Below are 24147 nucleotides of genomic sequence, written 5' to 3'. Positions count from 1 at the left end.
TCTAGGAAGGAAAAAATAATTGTACAGGAACTAATAACAGGGTGTTCACTGAGAAATTCTTGGGAAGAATAGCATGACACATCCCTCAGAGGTCTTATGCTCTGGGTGGGACAGCAAGACGAAGTAATAGGTGACTGAATGGTAGGAATATCAGAAAAAGAAGTAGGATTCAATGCCCTGGCACCTTCCAGAATGGTGTCAGAAAAGGTCAAGGGAGTAACCACACAGTGTTTGGGACTGTGCACTACACATTCAGTGAATACAGGCAGTATATCAAAGACCAGTAACAAAATTCATTCAGAAACATGTAATTTATGAGCGTGAGAACTAGCTCCACAATTAAAATATCCCCACCCGAAACCCTATAACACAGAGGAAAAAAAGGAAAATCTCCATCGTACTGAAATAAGATTTCATATAAACATAGATAAATATATTTAAATTTTCTTTTAACTATACGTGAATTCAAACAGGCTGTTATAAAACAGAATTATTATACACAGTTGTCTGTATAAATCATAGAAAACATAAAAACCAGAATGCTGGGTAGGTGCTGGTGGTGGGAAGTGCAGGGCCAAACTTTCTCAACAAGGAACTGGGGGTCACTAAGGCTTAATGAACGTGGCCCACGCCTGCTGCTAAACTGGTTTTGTCAACCTTCGGACCCTGGAAACTCAGAATTTTCTCTTTTTTCCCCTGCCTGCTTTGGTCCGTGTCCGGCTGCCAGGCCGGACAGTAAACTGCTTTTGAAAGTCCACTAAGCAATCTGTAGCTTCTGAAATGGAAACAAAAGATTTGATGGGAGATTCATTTAAGTCGAGATGTGCAAGGGAACTCTGCATCTCTCTGCTGCAGCCTGCCTCTTCTGTCCCTGGTGAGGGTGCCCTAGAGAGAAGAGGAAAAATGCATCATGCATTGTACTGGGGGCTTTTACATACCTCAAGTCATATAATCTTTGTAGTCATCCAACCAGAGAAGTACTATCGTTCCGCTTTCACAGATGGGGACATTGGGAAAACTGTACACCTAAAGCCCACAGTTGGACAGTGAGCGAACGAGGATTCAGACCCCAATTCCCAAGCTGCTTAAAATCCAAGTCAGAAGACCAAGGCTGGGTGGGGACAAGGAGGTAAGGAGGAATAAGACACAGCTTTGGCTCTGCTTGTTTTAACACCATGCGTGAACTGAGCTAGCTAGCCATTCAATTCTTAGCTCAGATACATGAGGGTCACAGAGTTTCACATAGAGAGGTCACACAGTTCCACAGTGATTTCTACCTTCAACAGTTTGAATATCACATTATACACAAAACCCAGGACCAAGCCTGCACTTTTCTAGAACTGCTGACGGCCACACTTCAATGTATACCCCAATTTACCTGAAGGCCACTGTTTCTGAAGACTTGGTCTTTACCTCTGCATCTGCGATAGGGAGAGAAAAAGTAATAATGTCGTTAGCAGCGTTGTAATCAAACCACCTCTCACTGATCATGTGCTTCCTGTGCTCTGGGCCCTGCTTTTCATCAGGCTTATCCACGTAGCTATTCCCCAATCCCAGACCAATGGAATGTGAGCATTTAGCATCCAACAGACTCAGCCGCATAAGTACTGAGATGAATGCTTTTGAATGAACAACCTCTGAATAAATCTACTTCGAATCTGGACTTGAGGAACAAGGAGTTGCCAAGGGAAACCTGGCACCTGCAGAGATTCACAACCTACTACTCTAGAGGCAGTAGGACATGGGGCTCAGAGAGGCTGCCTTTTTACAGTCATCAGAGAGGCTTAAGGAAAAGCTCCTTTCCATCTGCATCTAGTGAACTTTAACAATAGCAACTAATAACAACCACAGTAATGATAGCAGCTAACATTTATCAAGAGCCTACTTATGCCAGGAAATATGTTTGGAGCTTTACCAGATATAGTCCTTACACTTTATGAAGTTGGTATTACTAACTACATGCAATGCTCCAATCTACTCTACTGTTTCCTAACTGTTAGGCACAAAGAGACAGAGTTATTTCCTTCAATCCCTCAGGAGCACAGGTTGGGACACTAAGCTAAAGGTAGCACATTAATGACGCACAAAACATTAGGAAGCAGTAACACCTGCATGCCTGATTTTCCATGCCTGTTCCTTTAGAAGGTATTTGGGGCTTGGGTTATTCCCCTGTGATTTGGAAATGGTTTTTCCCAATTCAACAGGCAGTTCTGCAAGTTTAGGCTTTATGAAGCCTGAAATGAAACGCATTGTGAATAAGATAGGGTATCTCCCATTTTCCTTAGGGAGAAATTACCTAGTCTCCAAGGTCAAATGTACACCCACATAACTCCAACAAATAGGGAGTTGGCAGTGGTTCTTTTCACTGAAAGGCTTTAGGCAAAGGCCCAGAAAACTGGTCTGGGGGTCCTCACCTGCAGTCTTGTGCTCAGATTGTTCCAAGAGACTGAGGAGTCGGCCTTCATTGCGGCCTTTTCCCTGTGACAGAGAGAAATAGATAAAAGGGTTACCTCTTGGGAGAGAATCTAAAATACCACTTCCTTAGCCCAGATCACACCTGTCTCCAGGACCAAGAGGTGTGGAGGCACACCTCTAGGAAAGTCTTTTGCTTTCTAATAAATGAGGGCACACAAAAGCAAAAAAGCAAACTGTGATGAAGAGATACATCTTTATAACAAGAATATTATCCAAGAATGAATAACAGAATGAAGGCAAATTATTCCACCAAGATCATATTACAGAACAGTAGCCTTTGACCTATGATAGATTTGGAGTGATCTAAAGTAGAAAACAACAGTTTCAAGGTAGCTCCTAGGGTCAGTGATACCAGAAGAATAAACTGGCTCTACGGCATAAGCACATGCCTCTAAAATCCAACTCCAAATAACCACCTCAAAATCACCCCCCTCGGGGGTCTCTTTCTTGTGTCATGACAGATAATGGCTTCTCCATCTTAGCACACAGTGATTGTTATGTGAGTAAGCCTAGAATATGGAGCTGCTGTTTTATTTTTGATCTCTAAGCCAAGACTTACTTTTCCTAATCTCTAACCACAAAGCCCAGAAAGCACATCGATCTTTCCAGTGACCCAACCCCATAGTTTCATAAGGCCAGGCACACAAAGCGTTCAACAAAATTGGTCTTGAAGATTGGCGGTTGGATATATGATTGGATATCCTTTCTGGAAAGCAATTTGGCAGTATGTTTCAAGAGATTTTTAAATGTTTATATCCATTGCCCTAAGGGGAAATTTATTCTAAGGAAATAATCAGTGGTACAAAGACTGACTATTTTAAAAAGTCTTATAATACAGAAGAAATGGAAAGAACCTGGACGTCCAATAATATAAGAATGGTTAAGTGACTTGTGATATAAACATTAAGAGTAATTTTAAAAAATAGTTTAAAAACAAAGCAAGGAAGGTATTTATGCTACAATGTTATGTGTATACACACATGTACAGTACGGTGTCAACTACATTAAAAATGCATAGGAAAAAAATAAAAAAAAAAAAAAAAAAAAAAGCTGGAAGAAAATAAATAGGTCAAAATACTAAAAGTTATCATTGAGTAGCTAAATTATGATTGATAATTTGTCAATTCTTCATACTTTTTTAAAAATTTCCTGTATTTTCTACAATAAGCATATATTTTTTATTAAAAAAAACACTAATTTTAAGAAGCATAAATCCTGTTTCAAGATAAACAGAAGAAAAGGAGGGAGGACAAGAAGGAAGATAAAAAGCCCAGAAAAAAGCTGTGGAGGGTCAGCAGCCTCCCCTAAAACACCCCACACATACATACCTTTGGGCTCCTCGGCCGCCGCTGCCCTTTGGCCTCCACATCTGAGCATACTCTCTCTCTCTCTTCAGGCCCATCTCTTTGGTCACGCCTTGCAAGCTGGAGACAGGACTCTACATGACACTGGTATTCTTTGAATGGGACCAGGGATTTACAGAGATAACACTTCTCATTCCTAGCCAATCAGAAGGAAGAAAAAGCAGTTTTAAAATTTGCTTTTGCCGCTGGGCTCCTGGATAAGTCTCAAATTGTGTTTTTACGTCTCAAAGTTATTCTGCTGAGAAGGCATGTCAACCAATGCAGACTCGCTCAGTGGGACCGCCAATAAAACTAACCCAACGCCAATCAAAAGGACTGAGTGATTAGCGGTTTTCCCTGGCTGATTCTCTGTACCCTGCTGTTGCAGCAGTGAGATAGTAATGAAATCAGCTCTTTTAACTATCACAAACAACGCTGCCTGCTCTTTAGACATAAAATATCTGTCAAACTCATCTGAAATTAAGTGTAATAGTTTTTTCAAAAGGGAAGTTAAAATTTAGACAGAAAAGGGAGCACCAAGAGCATTAAATCAAGATAACAATTTTGCCAGGGTGGATGAACTTGTCTGATTAGTAAATCAAATCCATCCATATGCCAACTTCCTTAATTCTACAACCTGCCGCATTAACTAGGAAGTTATAAAAGCATGTGGTTCTGCCAGAGGCTTCTCCATAATTTTATATACATAGTTATTTTTATCTTTTTAAACAGTTGAGTTTGTGGAAAGAGGAAATTGTGTCCTTGAGGTAAGGTTTATTGGGCATTGGGGAAAATGGAATCGTGGGAGACAAAGGAAGAAAATGAACATTTATTAAGTATTTCCTCTGTGGTGAAAACTGGTGGAAGGCCCTTCAAACACTATTTCTCAATTAATTCTTTAGCCCTATTAGGAAGATATTATTCTCCTCAAGGTCCTATAGCTAATACTTGTCAGAAGCCAGGTCTGATCACCTTAGTTTTAAGAAGCTGAAGAAAACTTTCCAAAGTTTGCTATCTTAGATTTCTCTTTCTGGTTGGTACTATTCAATCACTACGGCAAGAGAGATTTGGATTAGCTCTAAGAAAAAATTTATCTGGAGGTCTTTAAAATAAAAGAAGTAAGTTTCTCAAGTACTTAATCATCTGACAGAATGCAAGCAAAACTCTGCCTTATGAGAAAAGCTAGGCCAGTGTAGCTTTCAAGGTTTATCAACGAATATAAAAAGCATTTATTAATGCCCTCCTACGTGAGAGACGCAGCACTGGAAGGAGCTTAAGTCAGATAGGCTGTGCCAGTTCTGACCACATGACCTTAACCAATTATAATTTCTCTTCAGTTTCTTTATTTAAAAAAAAAAAAAAGAGAAAAATAGTAACTACCTTACCAGCTATTGTGAGAGTTATATAATAAGTAAAGCACGTAACACAATGGCTGGTATACAGTATTAGGTGCTCAACAAATAACTATAACTGTTACTGCTGTCTCAGACACATTTTATTAGATGCCGGGTAATAAAGCATAAATGAAGGCAAGTATCTGCCTTCAAATAACTAACAGCCTAGCCAGGGAAACAGAAATGTTCAAAACAAAAATAATTACTGCAGTACACTGTGATGAATCCAGTCCTAGAGGAATGTCCACATGACAGTAGGATTGCAAAAGGAGCAAGTGATCAGCTCTGCTCAACTGGATTACAGAAGACAACTCTAAAATTTAAGGTCTAAGATCTGTGTTTCAAAGAGAAATGTTTCCACATAGTGACTAACTGCTCTAAGGTACTGTTGGTAAATAAAGTCTTCACTTTCGGAGGCAGCACTTAAGCCTGACCCTCCCAGGCCCCCTACAATGTGCTTTCTTAGTCAAGTTGTGCTTTCCACAACCCAAGGAAGTTTCTATATTGCCCAACTTTTTGCAATTCAGCTTCTATACCACTACATAGAAAAATAGCTCACTGCTTCCCCAAAGCACCAAACACCAATATGCAAATTCAAAGAAAAAGCTTTTAAATTTCAACATCAGTTTTATTGTAGCCAAAACAGTGGGATTAACTGTACATAATAAACTATTACATACACACACACTAAGTTATAGGGAATAAAGTTTATTTTGGCAACTAGTGTTAAACAAAATTAAAGTTGCACACGTTAGTAACATAACCCAACATCCTTCATTTGGTATAAGTGTGACATATTTTCTTGCTTTCCTGTGTTCTGCTAAACCACCATAACCTAAACTGCTTTATGAAACTGGCATGTTGAAATTTAGCTTTCCTTTTTTTGCTTACACGCTGATTCCAAAGCTAACAGCAATGTGGAAGTGGAATGGCTAGCAGGACTTTTTTAGGGTAATAAAAAGGGATATATAGAGGCCACTTACACTGACATAAACTGGGAATAAGAAAAAGAAATTAAGGCATCCAAGCATCAAAGTGATTGGCAGGCCAAAGAAACCCAAGAGAAGTGAGGGAGGAATTAGTCACTTTATTTGGTCTAAGCAATGGTGTACCAAATAAGAGGAACTCTCGGGGTAGCCGGATGTCTCAGTTGGTTAGAGTGCGAGCTCTGAACAACAGGGTCGCTGGTTCGATTCCCACATGGGCCAGTGAGCTGCGCCCTCCACAACTAGACTGAATGAAGGACAACTGCTTGGAGAAACACACTGTCCCCCAATATTCCCCAATAAAATGTATAACAAACAAACAACACAAAGCAAGAGGAACTGTGAACACCGCGTACTTACGTACTTGTCAACGCCCAGGACAGCCTGAGCAGCTGGCCCACTGGCGCTCTTCTCCTTGGCCTCTTTTTGTCTCCGAGTCAACACTTGCAACAACAACAACAAAACAAAAACAAAAAAAGAAGAAGAAAAACTGTTAGGTAGACTCTGAATATAAAAGACAAAATGTATAGGAAGAAGCAAAGTTTAAAATCCGATTCCACTGGGCAACGTGCACTGAGAAGCCTCAGCCTTTCGAATAAAGAGAGTAACGCCTGTGCTGAATGTACTAACGCCGCCAACCACAGCACAATCCGTATTTGCTAATGACACCTATTTATGCCCTAAAGATTTGTGTACTACCCCAACCTGCAGCCCTCGAGGGAGGGCTTTCTACTTTCCCAATTAGAATTCTGATTGGTGTGACCACATCCCAATGAGGTGCTCTGTGAGACACAGTAACAGTAGCTAGATTGAGTGCCCACATTACCTCCAATCTTGACAAAACTCTGCAAAGTGTTCCATTTACAAGTGAGGACACTGGAACTGAGAACGGTAAACACAACCAGCCTTTTTCACTACACCAGCCACCTCCCAATTCTAGATGGGTATAGACACCTTTGGTCCCCGTGGCATACAAATACTTTATCTTATACCAAAAGGCATCTGTTTATAAAATCATAGTCTCTTAAAAGATCTTGGAGGTTATTTAACCAACTGTTTTCCCATCTTCATTCTTTGCAGTAACAAGAAAAACTGTGACCATCTCATTTCAAATCTTGCCATCTTCCCTCTTGACACTTGAAATTCTCATGACAGAGAATTTAGGGAAGTTATTAGTTCACAAAGTAATTGAGACTGTGAAGCATTTATCTAGTCCAGGGGTGTCAAAACTGTGGCCCACGGGCCAACTGCAGCCTGCAATCCATTTTTAATTGGCCCGCAGCAAATTCCAAAAATATATTTAATTTACTTAAACCAGGTGAGGCAATACGTACTTCACCTCGAGTGAGTGGCCCGGCTGTTTGTGTATTTTACCGCATGTGGCCCTTGGTGAAAAACGTTGAAAAAAGTTTGGACACCCCTACTCTAGTCCAAGGGTCAGCAAACTTTCTGTAAGGGGTCACAGTAAATATGTTAGGCTTGGCAGGCCATCTGGTCTCTGTCACCACTAGTGAACTCTGCACTGTGGCAGGAAGGCAGCCATAAACGATACATAAATAACTGGGTGTGGTGTGTTCCAATAAAAATTAAAACAAACAAACAAACAGATTTCTGGCTGGATTTGGCTTCCAGCTACCATAGTTTGTTTGCCTACCCTCTAGTCCAACCTCCCACTCATAAAAAAATGCCTTCTGTGAGTATCCCTGACAAGTAATCATACAGTTTTCAATTTGCCTATCCACTCACTGAGGGGAATTCTCTTCCTCCTAGGGAAACCCATGTGACTGCTACACAACAACCTGGCTCAATCTGTACTTACTGGAGGCTCTATGAATATGTTTGCCCCCCTTTTTCACAGGTCAGCTCTAACACTTAACTGCATTACAATCTTGGATTTACTCAGTTATCTTTCCTACTAAAATGTAACCTCCTTCAAAACAGGGACTGTATCTAGTCATTAAACCAATCTCGAATGAGACTTGGGTTGCAGAACCTTTTGAGTCTCTAGGTTAGTTCTAATCCTTATAACAATCCTCCAAATCGGTATTATTATTCTGCCCTGTTTTATTTTTTTTTTTGATCATATTTTTTTTATTTATCCAAAAACATTTATATTTTACTCTTGTCCTTGAAAGCTAGCCTTTTCACAATTTTAGGATGACTTTTACAATTTTAGTTTACAATTTTAGGATGGCTTTTTCCCTCAGCTCTTTGAACATGTTATGCCATTGTATTCTTGTTTTCACTATTGCTGTTAAACGTTTGATAGTATTTTTGCTCCTGCTCAGTTAATCCTTTTTCCTGCTTGTGTTTAATATTTTATCTATATTGTGCTCTTCAGTGTCACTCTAATAGATCTAATTTTGGATCTCATTTGATTTATACTGTTTAGTATGTATTTTACTTTTATGTCCTTTCTCAGTCCTAACCATTATTTTAAAAAATGTGCATCTATATCCATTCTCTCTATTCTTTCTTGATTGGACTCTGATGACATATGTTGGACCTTATTCTGCCCAATATATTCTCTTAATATCTGTTTCATATTTCTCATTTTATGCTCTACTTTGAGTAATTTATTTAGATACATATTTTTTGCAGTTATTTTTTCCTTTAGTTGGTCCCAATTTAATTGGCCCTTTTATTTTTTCAATGATTTTTTTTTTAATTTCAATAATTATATTCTTAACTGATAGAAATGCACTTTTACTTTTTCTTTTTTTTTTGGGGGGGTGCAGACCAGATGGATTTTTTTTTTATTAGTTTCAGGTGTACAAGACAAGGTAATACTTAGACGCCCACCATCTACATCCCTCACACTGTGAACCCCCCTCCCCCCACCCACCATCCCTCCGACCTCACACCCAGCCATCACATCACACACATAAAATTATAGTTGGCATTCATTAATGTTTAGCCTCTGGTGCACAACACCACGATCAGGCATCCACACCATCCCTGAGGTGGTCTCCCAAATAGGACGCAAGCCCATCGGATACCCAACAAAACCCCTACAACATTATTGAATAAGTTCCCCAAATTAATTTCCAGAAAACCCTGAGGCCATCTTGCGGCCACCAGCCGCCTCCCAATCCCTTCACCTTTCCCCTTATCCCCTACCCCCCCCCCCGCCCCCGCCCATCTAACAACTCTCGGTTTTTTCTTTGTGTCCTCAAAAACTGTCTCTGATCAGTTCATTCACATGTTCTTTTCTTTAGATTCCGCATATAAGTGAGATCATATGGTACTTGTCTTTCTCTTTCTGACTTATTTCACTTAACATAATGTTCTCTAGATCCATCCATGTTGTTGCAAATGATAAGATTTCTTTCTTCTTTATGGTTGCGTAATACTCCATTATATAAATGTACCACATCTGCCCTGTTTTAAAGGTATGGCAACAAACTCAGAGGAACTGACTTCGCCAAGTTACCACAACTGCTAAGTAGTAGAACCCAGGATACAATTTATATCTGTCTGATTTCTATGCCCATGTTTTACCTTCTTAGTTTTACCTTCCTCTATGGACACCCCAATTTCTGTCTCTCTTTATATGTGTGGCACCCCAAAGTAGACCCACTACTCAACAAGCAATCTTACCAGTAAAGAGAACATAAGAACCGTAAACTACCCCACCTAGACACATTCTACTAACTTAGCCACGCCTGTTTGCTTTACTGACAATCCTGGTATACATACCGCTGGTTTAAATTGAGCTTCAGGGTAATTAAGGTCCATCCCCTACCCTCCCAGATCATTTTCAAACAAAATGTTATCAAGACAGGTCTCCTAATTCTATACTTGGGTAACTATGCTGCTGGGTATTTTCCCCCTTCAACACAGGACTTTATATTTCTCCCTGTTTCCAGGTGAACATTCAGTCTGTTCGGATCATCTGCAGTCTTGATCCTGTCATCTGATGTTATTAGCTTTCTTGTCCAGCTCTGTGTCATGTGAATATATGACAAGCATACTTTCTACATCTTCATCCACGTCATCGGGGGAAAAATGGTTGTAAAGGATCTGGCCAAGGACAGAAAACGGTGGCACGTTACCAGAGACACCTGTCTTCTTCCCCCTGGTCCCAGTCTCCTTTAAATACTTTATCAAGCAAATAGTTATAGAGAATCTTCAATGTGCAAGTAATTTGGGGAGACACAGGAAATTGTGAGGCAGGATCCCTGCTCTTATGGAGCTTACAATTTACAAAGGGAGACAGCACATACACTCGAATAACTGTAATACCAAGTGTAAAGAGATGTGCATAATAAAACAAGATCATACACACAAGCAACTATTAATAGTATATGCCTCTGGGGAGGATGATGTAAGGACTGGAAGAGGAGGGAGGCATATTTTTTACTACATCCTTTTCTGCCCTGCTGAATTAAAAATTAAAAGCGGGATAACAGAGACAATATTATAGAGATAGTAGATAATCTATTTCTAAGGTTCCTTCCAACCCAGAGATTTTATAAGTAAAAATAAAGTACTGCAGGAGAAAAACATCCTGGACATAGTTTTATAACCACCTTCAAACGCACCTCCTATCCTATCAGCTAGCCCACATTTCTCCATCTTATGTACAAGGACTTCATGAGAGATTTTATCTAGTGCCTTGCTGAAATCAATTCTTAAAAGGTTGGCACCTCACAGATTACAGAAAACTTTAAGAGTTGTTTTTTTCTCTCTCCATTTGTCCCTCATCTTGACTACCAAGTATTTTTCCAAAAGAAATACTTGGAAACCACTCCACAGACAGGGCTAGAAAAAGAATTATTTGTTTCTAGCACTTTATGTATACCTCTATTGCACTTAGCACATTTCTGCTGTTATTTGTTTGTGTCTCGGTCTCCTTTCTATACCGTGCAACTTTCTAAATCCAGAGATTCTGGGTTTTGTTTTGATCTCTTCAGCATCCTTAGCAGAACCTAGCATATATTAAACACTAATAAATATTTGCCAAATTAAATCACAGCAGTGGATTCAAGGGGAAAAAGTAGGTCCTTGTTTTATGAGGGCCTACACTGTACCAGGGCCTTTATAAACATAATCTCTAACCCTTACAACAAAACCCTGCAAGACATATATTATTATCTGTATTTTATAGATGAAGAAATATTAAATAACCTGATCAAGATCACAAAGCTAAAACAATAACAAAACAGCCGCCATCATGGCACCAGGAATGCAATACAAGTCTGACTTGAAAGAAGCTTATGTCCTACAAGAGCAGGCTGCCTCTCCTGAGAAATAAGAAGGTAAAGGATGAGAAGAGAAAAAGTGATAAGTGGTAAGTGAGTGGCAGGTGGAGAAGAATCTGAGGGGAGAGACTTGGCAGATGGCTGGGAATTATACGCTAATTCTATTATTAAATGTTATGATTGTGGTGTACTGGACTGGGCCTTGCAGTTAAGTTTTTCCTTTGAAACCTTCTGCCCCTGCAAAGGAGCAGAAAAGTATAAGTTGTTCTAAAGGAGCCTCCAACTCCAGTTTATGAGGGTTGAGACAGACATTTCACCTAGCTGCAGGCAGAGACTTCAGTACGAAACTGAAATCCAAAACCCGTACTGGTAGTGGCAATAGCCAAAGATTTCAAAAGGAAACAATGGATGGAGTCTGAAGACACCTAGCAGGAAAATAACTACCAGTGTAAGGTAAGTCAAATGGAGGAGAGGAGGGGCATCGCTGAGAGCTGAGACAGCCACCTACATAAACCGATGACATGTACTCAGCCCTTTACATACCCCAGCTGGAAAACACTCTAAGGAGCTGCGCTTGGGACCTGTCTTGGCACTGTGAAGATACAAGGAAGCAGTAACGCCCCGCAGAATAGAGTGCACCAACTTCTGAGATGGACAAAATGGTTTTCCAAACTGGGACTCTACTAGCTGTGTCGCCGTACGCAAGTAACTGCTCTGCGTATTGGCTGACTTACCCACAAAACGAGAGGACGTAGCATCTACCCTCATGAATTTTGGTAAGGATCACATCAGATAACCCAAACAAGATATGAGTGTCCAGGCCACAAAAAGCATCCAGCAAACCTAAATTATTATTATTATAATTGTCACAGTTATTCTTCCAGACTTATTTCTTAGCCTTATCCAAACATTTATGCTCATCCTTAGAGCAAGCACTTGCCAGCCTGTCTATAATTTGGGTTAGGTCTTAGTCTTAAATGGTCCCATACTAATTTGTAAAAACAAAATGGATACATAACCGAAGTATCAAAGAACAATTATCAATACTATATAAGCATCAGCACATTTGCTTCCAAAATCCAAAGACAAACCATAAAACATATGGCCTATAGCCTAATAGCTATGTACAGTGTCAGATGGGTAATAGACTTATTGAGGTTATTACTTTGTGAGCTACATAAATGTCTAATCACTATGTTGTTTCGTACACCTGAAACTGAAAAAAAACCATACACACACACACACACACACACACACACACACACACACACGGCCTAGAACTGTTAATAGTGAAAACAAAGGCTCCCGGGAAGAGTAGAAATTTTATACACAAAGAAAAGAGATTAGGTAGAATGATGGCGGTTAGTCTCCTCAATTTGTCTCCCTTAACCTGCAAACTGCCTGAGCAGAAAATAGCGAGCGGCCACAGACTTGTGTATGTTCCCGGACGTGCTAAGAGGGAGGGTCAGCGAGCTCCACCTGCAGGGCGCCTGCCGTTTGCCTCAACCAATGCTTCTGGCCTCCCCTAAGAGATGAATCCCAACTGAAAGGCTATCAATAGAACAAATTATCTACCATTCTCTGAGAGATGTGGCTTTTTAAATTTTAATTAGAATTAAAAATGATTTAAAATTCAGCTCCTCAGTGCAATCAGTCTCATTTCAACTGCTCAACGGCCACATGTGACTAGTCCTCGCTTCCATATTTGACCCACAAATATTCTGTCGTTACAGACAGGTCCACTGGCTTGCACTGCTCCTTTAAGAGATAACCAGCACTAATATTATCATGCCTTAAGTCTCTTTACCTGGGACACCACGAGAAATCCAAGCCTCCCTGGCATCTCTCATCACCTAGAGTCTCATCCCCGCCTGACTCTAATCTGTCACCTGGGGGGATTTTCTGATCTGACTCCATCGCCTATTCTTACTCTCCCTCTGGAATTCCTGTCAGGGATCAATAAAATTCCCACCGTTCCCAACATCCTCTGGAAGTTTCCTTTGTCTTCTTGTTCTCACTGAAAGATCCTCTGAGGATAGTGCTTCTCCTTGGACCTCCTCAAGTCCTGGCTTGTTTCTTCTTCCAAACATGACAGTACTACTGGCTGGGGGTGGGGTATATATCCTCTTACTCCTCTGTTGCTTCCAGGCGACGGGAAAAATCTAGTGTGAAGCACAAATCATTGTGCTACCCGACCCTGATGCAGTCATCTCCGATCTTCCTGGTCACCTGCCCCCCACCAGCCACCCACACGTCCCAGCCCGGCCATTCACTGAAAGTTTTCACACGTCACTCACCGTCTTTCTCTTCACCACGCCTGCCATCATTCTTGTGACTTCAATCCATACTGTATCGGACTGAAGCGCAGGCAGCTGCAGTTTTTGTAGGTTCGACCTAAGGTAGGATCTGTCCGATACTCTGGCCTCTCAGTTCCTCGACCTCTCGGCTGTCTGCTCCCCTGGATCACACCTCTTATCTCAGCCTTTCTCAGGTCAGGTGCTGAGAGAGGAGTCAGCCTAATGCCCTGTGGCACCGCCTGCATCTAAAGTGGCTGGTACCAGTTTTGTACCATCCTTGGGAGAAGTAAGGTCACAACAGTCTGTTCTGTTCATCTTCCGTGTTCCGTACTTCCAGTGAGGAACCCTGGTGGAGCCTGTCAGCAATCGTGCCACTTGCAAGGTCTCAGTTTCAGATGTCTATTCTCTTATCACCGCCGCCACCAGTCTTGCCAGCTCACTCCCTCTAGTAGCCTAACTCCAGTGATCCTTCAGCCCTCGAGGACGTCTAACTCCAGACGGTCACCTTTTCACTGTCCATGACCCTGTCATGCGCTCACTTTCCCTCTTACCTAACTTAGACCTCACGGTTACCATATCAACAATTCCCTTGAATATGCTCTCAGCTTATTTCTAATTTCTCTCGTACTCCCTGCAAAACCCAATTTTGGTTCAGTCCAACCCTCCACTGTTCTGTTTCTACCTAAGCAGCAGCGCAGTGCCGCCCGCAGCCTTCAGGTGGCTCCTCAGCCCTGCCTGGCGGTGCCGGTCTGTTGGCACAGGGTGTTGCACTTCCCGGGGATTATTTCTCATCTTCTCCGCTACCCTCACACCTCCAATGTCCGTCCTGACTGCTGGCGACATCCTTTTTTGTTTCAATGTAACACCTTTATTGAGGTATGACATATTACATAATTCACTAATTTCAGGTATAATTCAGTGGTTTTCAGTATGTCCAGAGTTGTACGGCCATCACCACAATCAATTTCAGAACATTTTTGGGAACCAAAAATGAAATCTGTTCTTATTAGCAGTCGTTCTGCATTTTCCCCCAAACTCCCAGCCCCAGGACAGCACGAACCTGCTGTCTGTGTCTATGGATTTCCCGATTCTGGGCATGTCCTGTAAATGGAATCATATAACACGGGGGCTTTTGTGTTCTGGCTTCCTTCACTTAACACACGTTTTTAAGGTTCACGCATACTATAGCACGAATCAGTACTTCGTTCCTTTTTCCCCCACTGTGGTTGTACCATTCCACATTCCCACCAACAATGTACTGTTATTCCAATGTCTCCACATTCTTGCCAACCTCTGCTATTTTCTGATTTGTTTGTTTTTTAATAGCCATCCTAGTGGCTAGAGGTGTGACCTCACTGTGCCTTTGACTTGCATTTCCCTAATGACTAACGACGTTGATGATCTTTTTATGTGCTTGTTGCTCATTTGTGTATCTTCTTTGGAGAAATGTCAATTCAAGTCCTTTGTTTTAATTGGGTTGTTTATCTTTTTGTTGTTGAATGGCAAGAGGTCTTTACATATTCTGGAATCTAGACCCGTACAAACAGGATTTGCAAGTATTTTCTCCCATTCTATAGGTTTTCTTTTCACTTAATAATGTCCTTTGGTGCATGACAGTTTTAAAATTTGATGGAGTCCAACTAATCTGTGTTTTTTTTTCCTTTTGCTGGTGCTTTTGGTGTCTAAGAAGCTAAGAGTCCTTTGCCAAGTCTAAGGTCATGGAGATTTACCCCCAGGAGAGTTTATTTAGGTCTTTGATTCATCGTTTGTATGTGGTGTGAGGTCAGGGTCCGACTTCTTTTGCATGTGGCCATTCAGTTGTCCCAGCAACATTTGTTGAAAAGACTATCACCTTTGTCAAAAAGTGATTACTCATAAATGTAGTTTTAATTCTGGACTCTCAATTCTATTCCACTGATCTATATACCTATCTTTATGTCAGTACCACGCTGTCTTAATAAGTTGTAAAATCGGGAAGTGTGAGCCCTCAGCTTTGTTCTTTTTCAAGACTGTGTTTTGGCTATTGTGGATCCTTTGGACCTCCCAATCTCAAAACATGGAGTCATCATTAACTCAGTTGCTTGGGTATAAAACCTTGGTGTAACCCTCGAGTTTTCTCTTTCTCCCACTCCCAATAAATCTTGTAGGTCTGACTTTCAAAATACATCCCAAATTTGACAATTTGACAACTTCTTCACCTCACAGCTATCACTGTGACCCAAGTAAGCATTTGACCCTGCCTGGAATACTGAGCAGCCAGCCTCCTGCTTAGTCTGTTCGCTTCTACTTTGCTCCTGTCCCTCTCCAGACTACTCTCCACACAGTAGACAAAGTCAGGTTACATCACTCCCTTGCTCTCAACCCTTCTATGGCTTTTCATCATATTTAGAATAAAGTGCAAAACCCCACATGATCTGACTACTGCTTCTCGCTCTTTCCCCCTATTGTTCATCCCATTTCAGTTATTGTGAATTCAGTTATTGTGATCTGCGGCTCTAAGAAACATGCCAAACATACACTTGCATTCGGGCCTTTATACATATCCCCTTTCCCTGGAATGACTATTCAAATATCAGCTCAAGAAGTCTTCCGTGATCTTCTTATTTAAGAGCCCCCCACACACACGTTCCCTGCCCTGGACATTGTCTACCCTTGCAAATTTTATTTAGTATCTGTTTTCCCCCCATGAGAACGTAAGTTTCAGTAGAGCACAGAATTCTCTTTTGTTCAGTGGTATATCTCAGCTTGTATAACAGTATCTGGGTTATAGTAGGTGCTCAATAAATACTGATTGGTGCTGTCAGTTAAAGGAGTATAAATAATACATTATAAAAAACACTGTTGTCTTATGAATTATTCAAGGGGACTCTCTAATTTGAGCATCCTGCAGTGGGCCTAGCCAGAAACCTGAGCCAAAGCTGCCTCCTCTCATCCTGACCCTCAGTCACAAAGTTTGATTGATTCTCTCACCAAAAGATTCTCAGATCGAATCTATCCACTCCCATTGCCACTGCTTCATTATTCATGTCCCGGTTTCCAGTCTCAATCCCTCCAACCCACCTTTCATACTGCCCCTAGAATAACTGCAGCCCCACATTACCAGAGGCGGCACCCAGGGTCTTCCCTGACCTAGGGAGAGCCCAGTCTTTGCACTTGAACAGGACCCTATGTGCACACCTATAATAGCTCTTACATAACGTTCTAATTATTGCTTTACCTATTTGTCTCCCCCAGCAGAATATCTACCACTTCAGAATTCCACGTTCCTGGCATAAAATTGACACTCAATACAAATGTATATTTAATGAATCGATTTGGTAAGGTAGTTTCTTATTAACAAGTTTGGAGGAGTATTTTCTTGGCTTTAAGAACAACAAAATGGGCGGACGGGTGGCTCAGTTGGTTAGAGCGCAAGCTCTGGGCAGCGGGGCTGCTGGTTTGATTCCCGCATAGGACAGCGAGCTGCGCCCTCCGCAACTAGAATGAAGTCAATGAGCTGCCGCTCAGCTCTCAGGTGGCCAGATGGCTCAGGTGGTTGGAGTGTGGGCTCTCAACCACAAGGTTGCCGGTTCGACTCCTCGACTCCCGCAAGGGATGGTGGGCTGCGCCCCCTGCAACTAACAATGGCAACTGGACCTGGAGCTGAGCTGCGCCCTCCTCAACTACCTTTGAAAGGACAACAACTTGACTTGGAAAGAGTCCCTGAGGTACACACTGTTCCCAAGAAAAATCCTGTTCCCCTTCCCCAATAAAATCTTTAAAAAAAAAAAGAAAAAGAAAAAGAACACAATATTTTTATAACTTAGATGAAAATGTCTCTAGAGCCTGATCTGAAATAACTCTTGAAATGGGAAGGCCCTATCTGCCTCACTCCACTCAATAAATAAATTCTTATCGTTCTCTCAGGTACCAGACTTGATAATCTTATTCTACCAGGGACAGTTTCTGTCTCAAAAATCCTAAGGAGTATGTTGATAGTTCATAATTATAAACACCCTAAAAAGGCAGGCATCCCTAGGTTCATTTTACAGGTGAGCAAATAAGGGCTCAGAAGGCTCAATTCTGTAACTACCTGGTCTAGGCTATGATTCCAAGTCTGTTAGACTTCAAAGCCAGTACCACAATACTAAACTGCCTTCTTTGCTACAGAGAAGCCACAGAGGCCCCCTGTCCATACTCAAGTTGTAGCAATGTCTTTTCAAGTTTAAAGATAAGCTTTATTTCTCAAGAGGTACACCTGAATTTTGAGCTCTTGATCTTAACCTTCAGTGCTGCTGCAGTTATCCCCTGCATCTGAAGTGTTTGGCATGCCTTGCTCAACACCTTTTCACATAAAGACAAAAATATTCATATGAAAATATTCTTAGCAGTGCCCCCCACCCCAAGGCTAAAGGGAAGAGTCAATACTGAGAAAAATCTTAAAACCACACAATTTCTATTTAGGATATAAAAATAAAGGGTCTAGAACCATTATATTTTTATGAACAAAATTTCTCAGTCTATGAGGTACTGAATAATTTAGAGGTCTTAGAAAAGCAACCCCTTGTCTAGTTCCTACTAGTACTTGTGTGTAATATTTATTGCTCAATCTTTTTCTTTAACAGCTGCAATTTTTATTTAAGCAATTTGACAACATATATCTAGAATTCTGAAATAATTCAATCTTCTGACCCATGAATTATACTTTGGGAATCTACTCTGAGGAAATCATCTGAATTTAGATGAGATCGTAAGACAAAGATATTTTATCAAAGTATTATTTATAACAATAAAACATTTAAACAACCCAATGTTCAAATACAGGATAAAATAATATGCCAGAATTCAAACTAAAGACTGAAAGGAAATATACCAACATATCAACTACAATTCAGGAGGGAGAGGGGGTTGGGTTTTGAGTGATTATTTTTGGATCATTAATTTTCTATGTTGCCAGTTTTTTTTCAATGAGCATATACCACTTTAATCATTTACAAAATTGTTTCAATACTGAGACACCCTAAATGAAGTAAGTGATCTAGGCAATGATCATCAGTGAACATTGGTTGAAAGCTGGGCTTTCTAATGGATAGATTAGGTTGATCCCACCAGTCAATCTTAACATCCTAAAAGAAAGATAACCAGATAGTTTGTGCCTCCCAATCTGATGCAATGTGAAATATATAATACCACCTTATAAACTACTCTTGTCAAAAAAATGAAATAAACTAAATGTGATCAAACCTCAACTCTACCTAGAAGTTTCCAGAAATTATAGTCTAGAAGAGAAGAATATGTTAAAGATAGAACAGGGAAACAATCAGCAAAATCCAGGAGGGAAATTCTAAAAGACAAAAAGCCAGTCTCTTTAACAAATAAACCATAATGGGGAAAAAAGAGAGAGGAGAATAACATAGATTAAAAGAGACTTAAGGTGATGGAAGGAGAACTGACTCTGGGTGGTGAACACACAATGGGATTTATAGATGATGTAATACAGAATTGTACACCTGAAATTATGTAATTTCATTAACAATTGTCACCCCAATAAATAAATTTAAAAAAAAAAAAGAGACTTAAGAGAGACATCAACCAAATGTATTATATGAACCTCGTTTGGACCCTAATTTGAACAAACCATTAAAAAAAATTATAATTGGGGAAAGGGAGATGCTGACTGGTGTGATAATGGTACTGTGGCTTTATTTTTTTTAATAGTCCTTGTCTTTTAGATACATATTAAAACATTTATAGATGAAATGCTAGGTCTGAAAATTGCTTCAAAAAAATGTATTGGGGGTGGTGGGATGGTAGGCAAATTGTACATGAAAAAAGACTGGCCACATATTGATAACTGCTGAAGCTGCAAAATGGGTTCACAGGGATTCATTATACTATTAAACAATAAAAATAAAATACAGGCTCAAAATAAAACCTGCTGTTAAAAGCTAACTGTTTAAAAACAAAAAAAGTAAGGAAAGGGGGTGGCCTGTTAGCTTAGTTGGTTAGGGCACAGTGCTTTTAACAACAGGGTTGCCGGTTCGATCCCCACAGGGGCCACTGTGAGCTGCGCCCTCCACAACTAGATTGAAACAACTACGACTTGGAGCTGATGGTCTTGGAAAAATACACCTAAATAAATAAAAGTTTAAAAGAAAAAAAAATGTAAAAAAAGGATTCACATCAAACTCTTTCCACAGTTGTTTGAATTCTGCTTGTTCATGGATGAATTTTTTCTGAGTAGAATTTCTCTAAATTCTTCTATAATAAAGATGTTCTACTTTTTAAAAAAACTGTTAGCAGGAAAAACAGCCAATGATTACAAGTGGAGCCCTTGGATAAATGGCAAATTCCAGGGATGAAGCAGGAAAAGTCAAGGTAACCCCAGGACCTCTTGTAATAAAAAGTAAGGCAGTGCTCAAAGAACTAATAGGCATATGCCAAAAGGTTACAGAAGACTTTCAAATTTGGAACAACTTGAACATCGAAATGACTGCTGAAAGAATGAATTATAACACATTAAATTTAGAAAATGAAACCATGAGTCTATACCACATTAAAAAAATATTAACTGGGGAGGAGAGAAAAAGTTCCTCTACAGAAGAATGTTAGCTAATTAACATAGAAGAATGACAGGAATAAAATAAAAATTTAAAAAACCACCATTCACTACTCTAATAACTAATTTGAGCAAGACTCCCCAATGGATGCTAAAACCGCAGGTGAATGCCTACTTGGGAACAGGATATTCCTACGGCCTCAAAGTACTATCCCACAGATGCCACTACTGATCACAAAAGGGAAAAGGTACCTTTACAGATGAAAATCTATCTGACAGACACCACCTAAGAGGCAGGATCAAATTTAACAATCCCAATAGTACAAACAAATATCATTTGCTCCCTGATGTGCTTGCTATGTTATGGACTGAATGTTTATGTGCCTCCAAAATTCATACGTTGAAATCCTAACCCCTAATGTGATGGGATTAGAATGTGGGGCCTCTGGGTGGAGATTAGGGCACGCGGGTGGAGCTTCCACGAAATGGGATCAGTGCCCTTATAAAGGGCTGACGAGACCAGAGTTCTCTCATTCCACCACCTGTGGACACAGCAAGAATTCGGCAATCTATAACCCAGAAGAGGGCTCCCTTGCCAGATAATAAGAATGTAAGGAAGTTTGTTGCCAGTAGACTCAAACTATAAAAAATGCTAACAGCAATTCTTTGGGCTAAAGGTGATGACTCCAAATGGATTCAGATCATCGGGAAAAACTGAAGAGTATCAGAAATGGTAAATATCTAGTAAATATGAAAGGCTATTTTCCTCTAAATTTCTTTAAAATACACAGGGCTGTTTAAAGCAAAACTATGTTTTAAGGGGTTTATAATGTATGTAGCTGTACATATGACAACTAGAGCATAAAAGAAAGGGGAGGGTAGTAAATGGACCTGTACAGTTACAAGATTTTCTACAGTTTTCATAAAGTGGTATTAACTCTAAGTAGACTATGAAAGTCTACCATCCTTAGAGCAGCCACTAAAAATGCAGAAGTATAGCAAAAAAAAAAGAAAGCAATTCTATAACATATTCAAATAATCAATAAAAGGCAGGAAAGAAAAAAAATCTGAAAAAACAAAATGGACAAACAGAAAACAATACAATGGTATACCGAAATCCAACTATATCAATGATTAAATGTTAAGTAACTGAATTTCCAATTAAAAATTAGAGACTGTCAAAATAAAAAGCATGACCCAGTGGTATGCTATCTACAAGAGATGCACTTTAAAAACACAATATGTTCAAAGTAAATGAACAGAAAAAGGATATCCAGGCAAACATTAGGCAAAAAAGAGTTGAAATTGCTAGAACCATGTCTAGTTGTTCTAGCAGATGAAATACACATCAAGAAAATATTACCAGAGGTAAAGTTGGAAACTAAACAATATACTTACAAATTGGCTCTACAATATTTATGGAAATGCAAAGGACTAGACTATCCATAGCAATCTTTAAAAAAAGAACAAAAGTATCTGACTTCAAGACGTACTATGGAACTATGTGTAGTCAACATATTTGTGGTATAGGCGTAAGTAAAAACAAACGGATCAAAATGAACTAGAACAAAGAACCCAGACACAAGTCTGCACTTATATAGTCATCTGAATTTCTACAAAGACACCAAAGTAACCCAATGAAAGGGAAATCTTCAAAGAACGATGCTGGAATAACTAGATATCCATATGGAAGAAATAAACCTCATCCCTTACCTCACTCCACATACAAAAATCAATTCAAGATGTGTCATAAACCCAAACAGAAAACAATAGCTATAAAAAACACACAGATTTAGACTTTATCTTAAAAGTTCTGCTCCATACACCATTAGGAAAATGAATAGGCATGTGTCACAGACTAGAAGAAAATATCTGTACAAAACATCTTTGACAAATGACTGGTATTCAGGACATATGAGGAGTCTCAACAATAAAAAGTCAAACGATCCGATTTACTAGTATACAGCAGGTGCTCATAAATGGTAGCTATTATTGCTTAAAATTAGGTATGATTTATAAAGACTTGGCAAATTAAATCCTTTTATTTAACGCAAAAATAATATCTTGCTATCAAGTATTTCCTTTATATTAATTAGGCCCTTAGAAAATTCCTTAGTAGCAAGTCAGCCTATGGATAATCGATCTCCACAGCCACCAAAGAAGTACTTCTGATAGTTCGTCTGACCCTTTGACTTTGCACACATGCTTTCCCAGAGGTGACTTAGGTCACATTAACTCTGTTCACCAGGAAATAGTCTGAATCCATCAAACTGTTTCTTCCAAGTAATTGAAAAGCTGACAAGGTCAATTCTAATGAGATGAGATTCCGTGTTTGCATTCAGAAGTGAAGGATTCTACTACTCTACATTCCTAAAACTGACTGAGGCTTCTATGGTCTCCTCAAACTTTCCCCTGAGTGTGGATGTCCCCAACTCTACAGATGGGAAGGCAGACAGAACACAGCAAAGAGGAATGCTAGCTCTGGAGACACGCAGACCTGGGCATGGGCCCTGGCTCTCCTGCTGAGTAACTGTATGATGCTGGACAAGTACTAAACCTCTCTTATACCAGGTTCCTCACAGGTAAAATGGAGATAACACTTATTCTCTAAGGTAATTATTGTCCTTACTGCAGCTCTACGATGCCATGTTTCCCCAAATATTAAGACCTAGCCAGACCATCAGCTCTAATGCATCTTTTGGAACAAAAATTAATAAGACCCAGTATTATATTATATATATTATATTTTATATTATATTACATTATATTAGACCTGGCGTTATATTATAGTAAAATAAGACAAGGTTTTATATTAATTTTTGCTCCACAAGACGCATTAGAGCTGATTGTCCGGCTAGGTCTTATTTTCGGGGAAACACGGTAGTTCTAATGGAAATGACTGACCTAATATTAATTCCTTGACCTTTCTTCTTTCTCAAAATGCTCTAGATGCCTAAATTTAAAAGTATAACTAGATCATGAGTGACAGAACTTCTCTAAAGTGATTTTCAGCTGTTAATATATCTTCAACACATAACACTTTGAGTATTAACTCAAGTGCTAATAAGAGCTATTTTATTTTTCAAGGAAGGAATAAGCACATCTGGCAGAAAACAAAATAAAACCAAATAGAACCGCTCAAAGAAATCCCGAGGCCTGGCTCTGCAGCAGCAGGCACAATGAGTGGCGGTAAGCAGAGTCACGACAGGAACAAGAGAGGAAGAGCGAGGCACTGAGGACCTGGGATGCATTCCGACTGCCCTTTCACATGGCTCGTCACACAGCAACTTGATGAACGCGCCATAGTGGGGCCGATATGAGGAAATGCTCCACAGAAAGGTTGAAAAGTTTTCAGAAGACAACTAAGACGACCCCTATACCAGGCCCCCTCCTGCTCCTCCCTTTTAGCTTCCTCCTCTCATTACCAGTGGCAATGACTTCTTTATCCTCTCTTCTTGTTGCCCAGTCCCCCCTTAATTCTGTGTCAATTCCAACACTCTTTTATCCCATGTTAGTGCCACTTCTATTCATACCGATTAGGTCTTTCCGCAGGATCAGCACTGCTTGTGCTTCAAGAAATAAAAGCTTTCACAGCATTCACACAAGAAGGGGGTTGCCATCCCAAGCATAAATCTGGAAACTTGGTAAAAACTGATGGGTGTGTGAAAAAAAATCTAGAAAGCACCTTTGATGCTAAAGGCATCACTTACAAAGAACTTATATAAACTGATAAGCAAAATACTAAGAACCCAATAGATACTTAAAGAACAAGTCTTCAAAAAAGAAATATAAATTGGCCTTTTTTAAAAAGAAAAAAATTCAACTTTACTACTAATCAAAGAAATATAAAGTATAATGAAATGCCATTGTTTACCTATAAATATGCCATGCTTTTAAAAAAAGAAAAGAT

At 39.8% G+C, this 24147-nt stretch overlaps 1 protein-coding gene across 2 annotated transcripts in view; it reads right to left on the bottom strand.

The window, feature by feature from the left end:
- Nucleotides 1–293: 293 nt before the first annotated feature.
- UIMC1 (ubiquitin interaction motif containing 1) overlaps nucleotides 294–24147 on the bottom strand; it is a 95889-nt gene continuing 72035 nt past the window's right edge. The window contains exons 11-15 of one of the 2 annotated variants that reach the window (XM_081036214.1): nucleotides 6563–6641; nucleotides 3804–3975; nucleotides 2415–2478; nucleotides 1379–1421; nucleotides 294–885 (exon numbers count right to left, since the gene is read on the bottom strand). In XM_081036214.1, coding sequence (XP_080892340.1) covers nucleotides 675–885; nucleotides 1379–1421; nucleotides 2415–2478; nucleotides 3804–3975; nucleotides 6563–6641 — 569 coding nt within the window. In that variant the 3' untranslated portion in view covers nucleotides 294–674. The remainder of the gene's footprint in view (nucleotides 886–1378; nucleotides 1422–2414; nucleotides 2479–3803; nucleotides 3976–6562; nucleotides 6642–24147) is intronic. The other variant, XM_081036215.1, reaches the window with a different exon arrangement.

The sequence above is a fragment of the Rhinolophus hipposideros genome (assembly GCF_964194185.1).
Source record: "Rhinolophus hipposideros genome assembly, chromosome: 23".
Taxonomy (NCBI): Eukaryota; Metazoa; Chordata; class Mammalia; order Chiroptera; family Rhinolophidae; genus Rhinolophus; species Rhinolophus hipposideros.
This window is presented reverse-complemented; position numbering and strand designations above follow the sequence as displayed.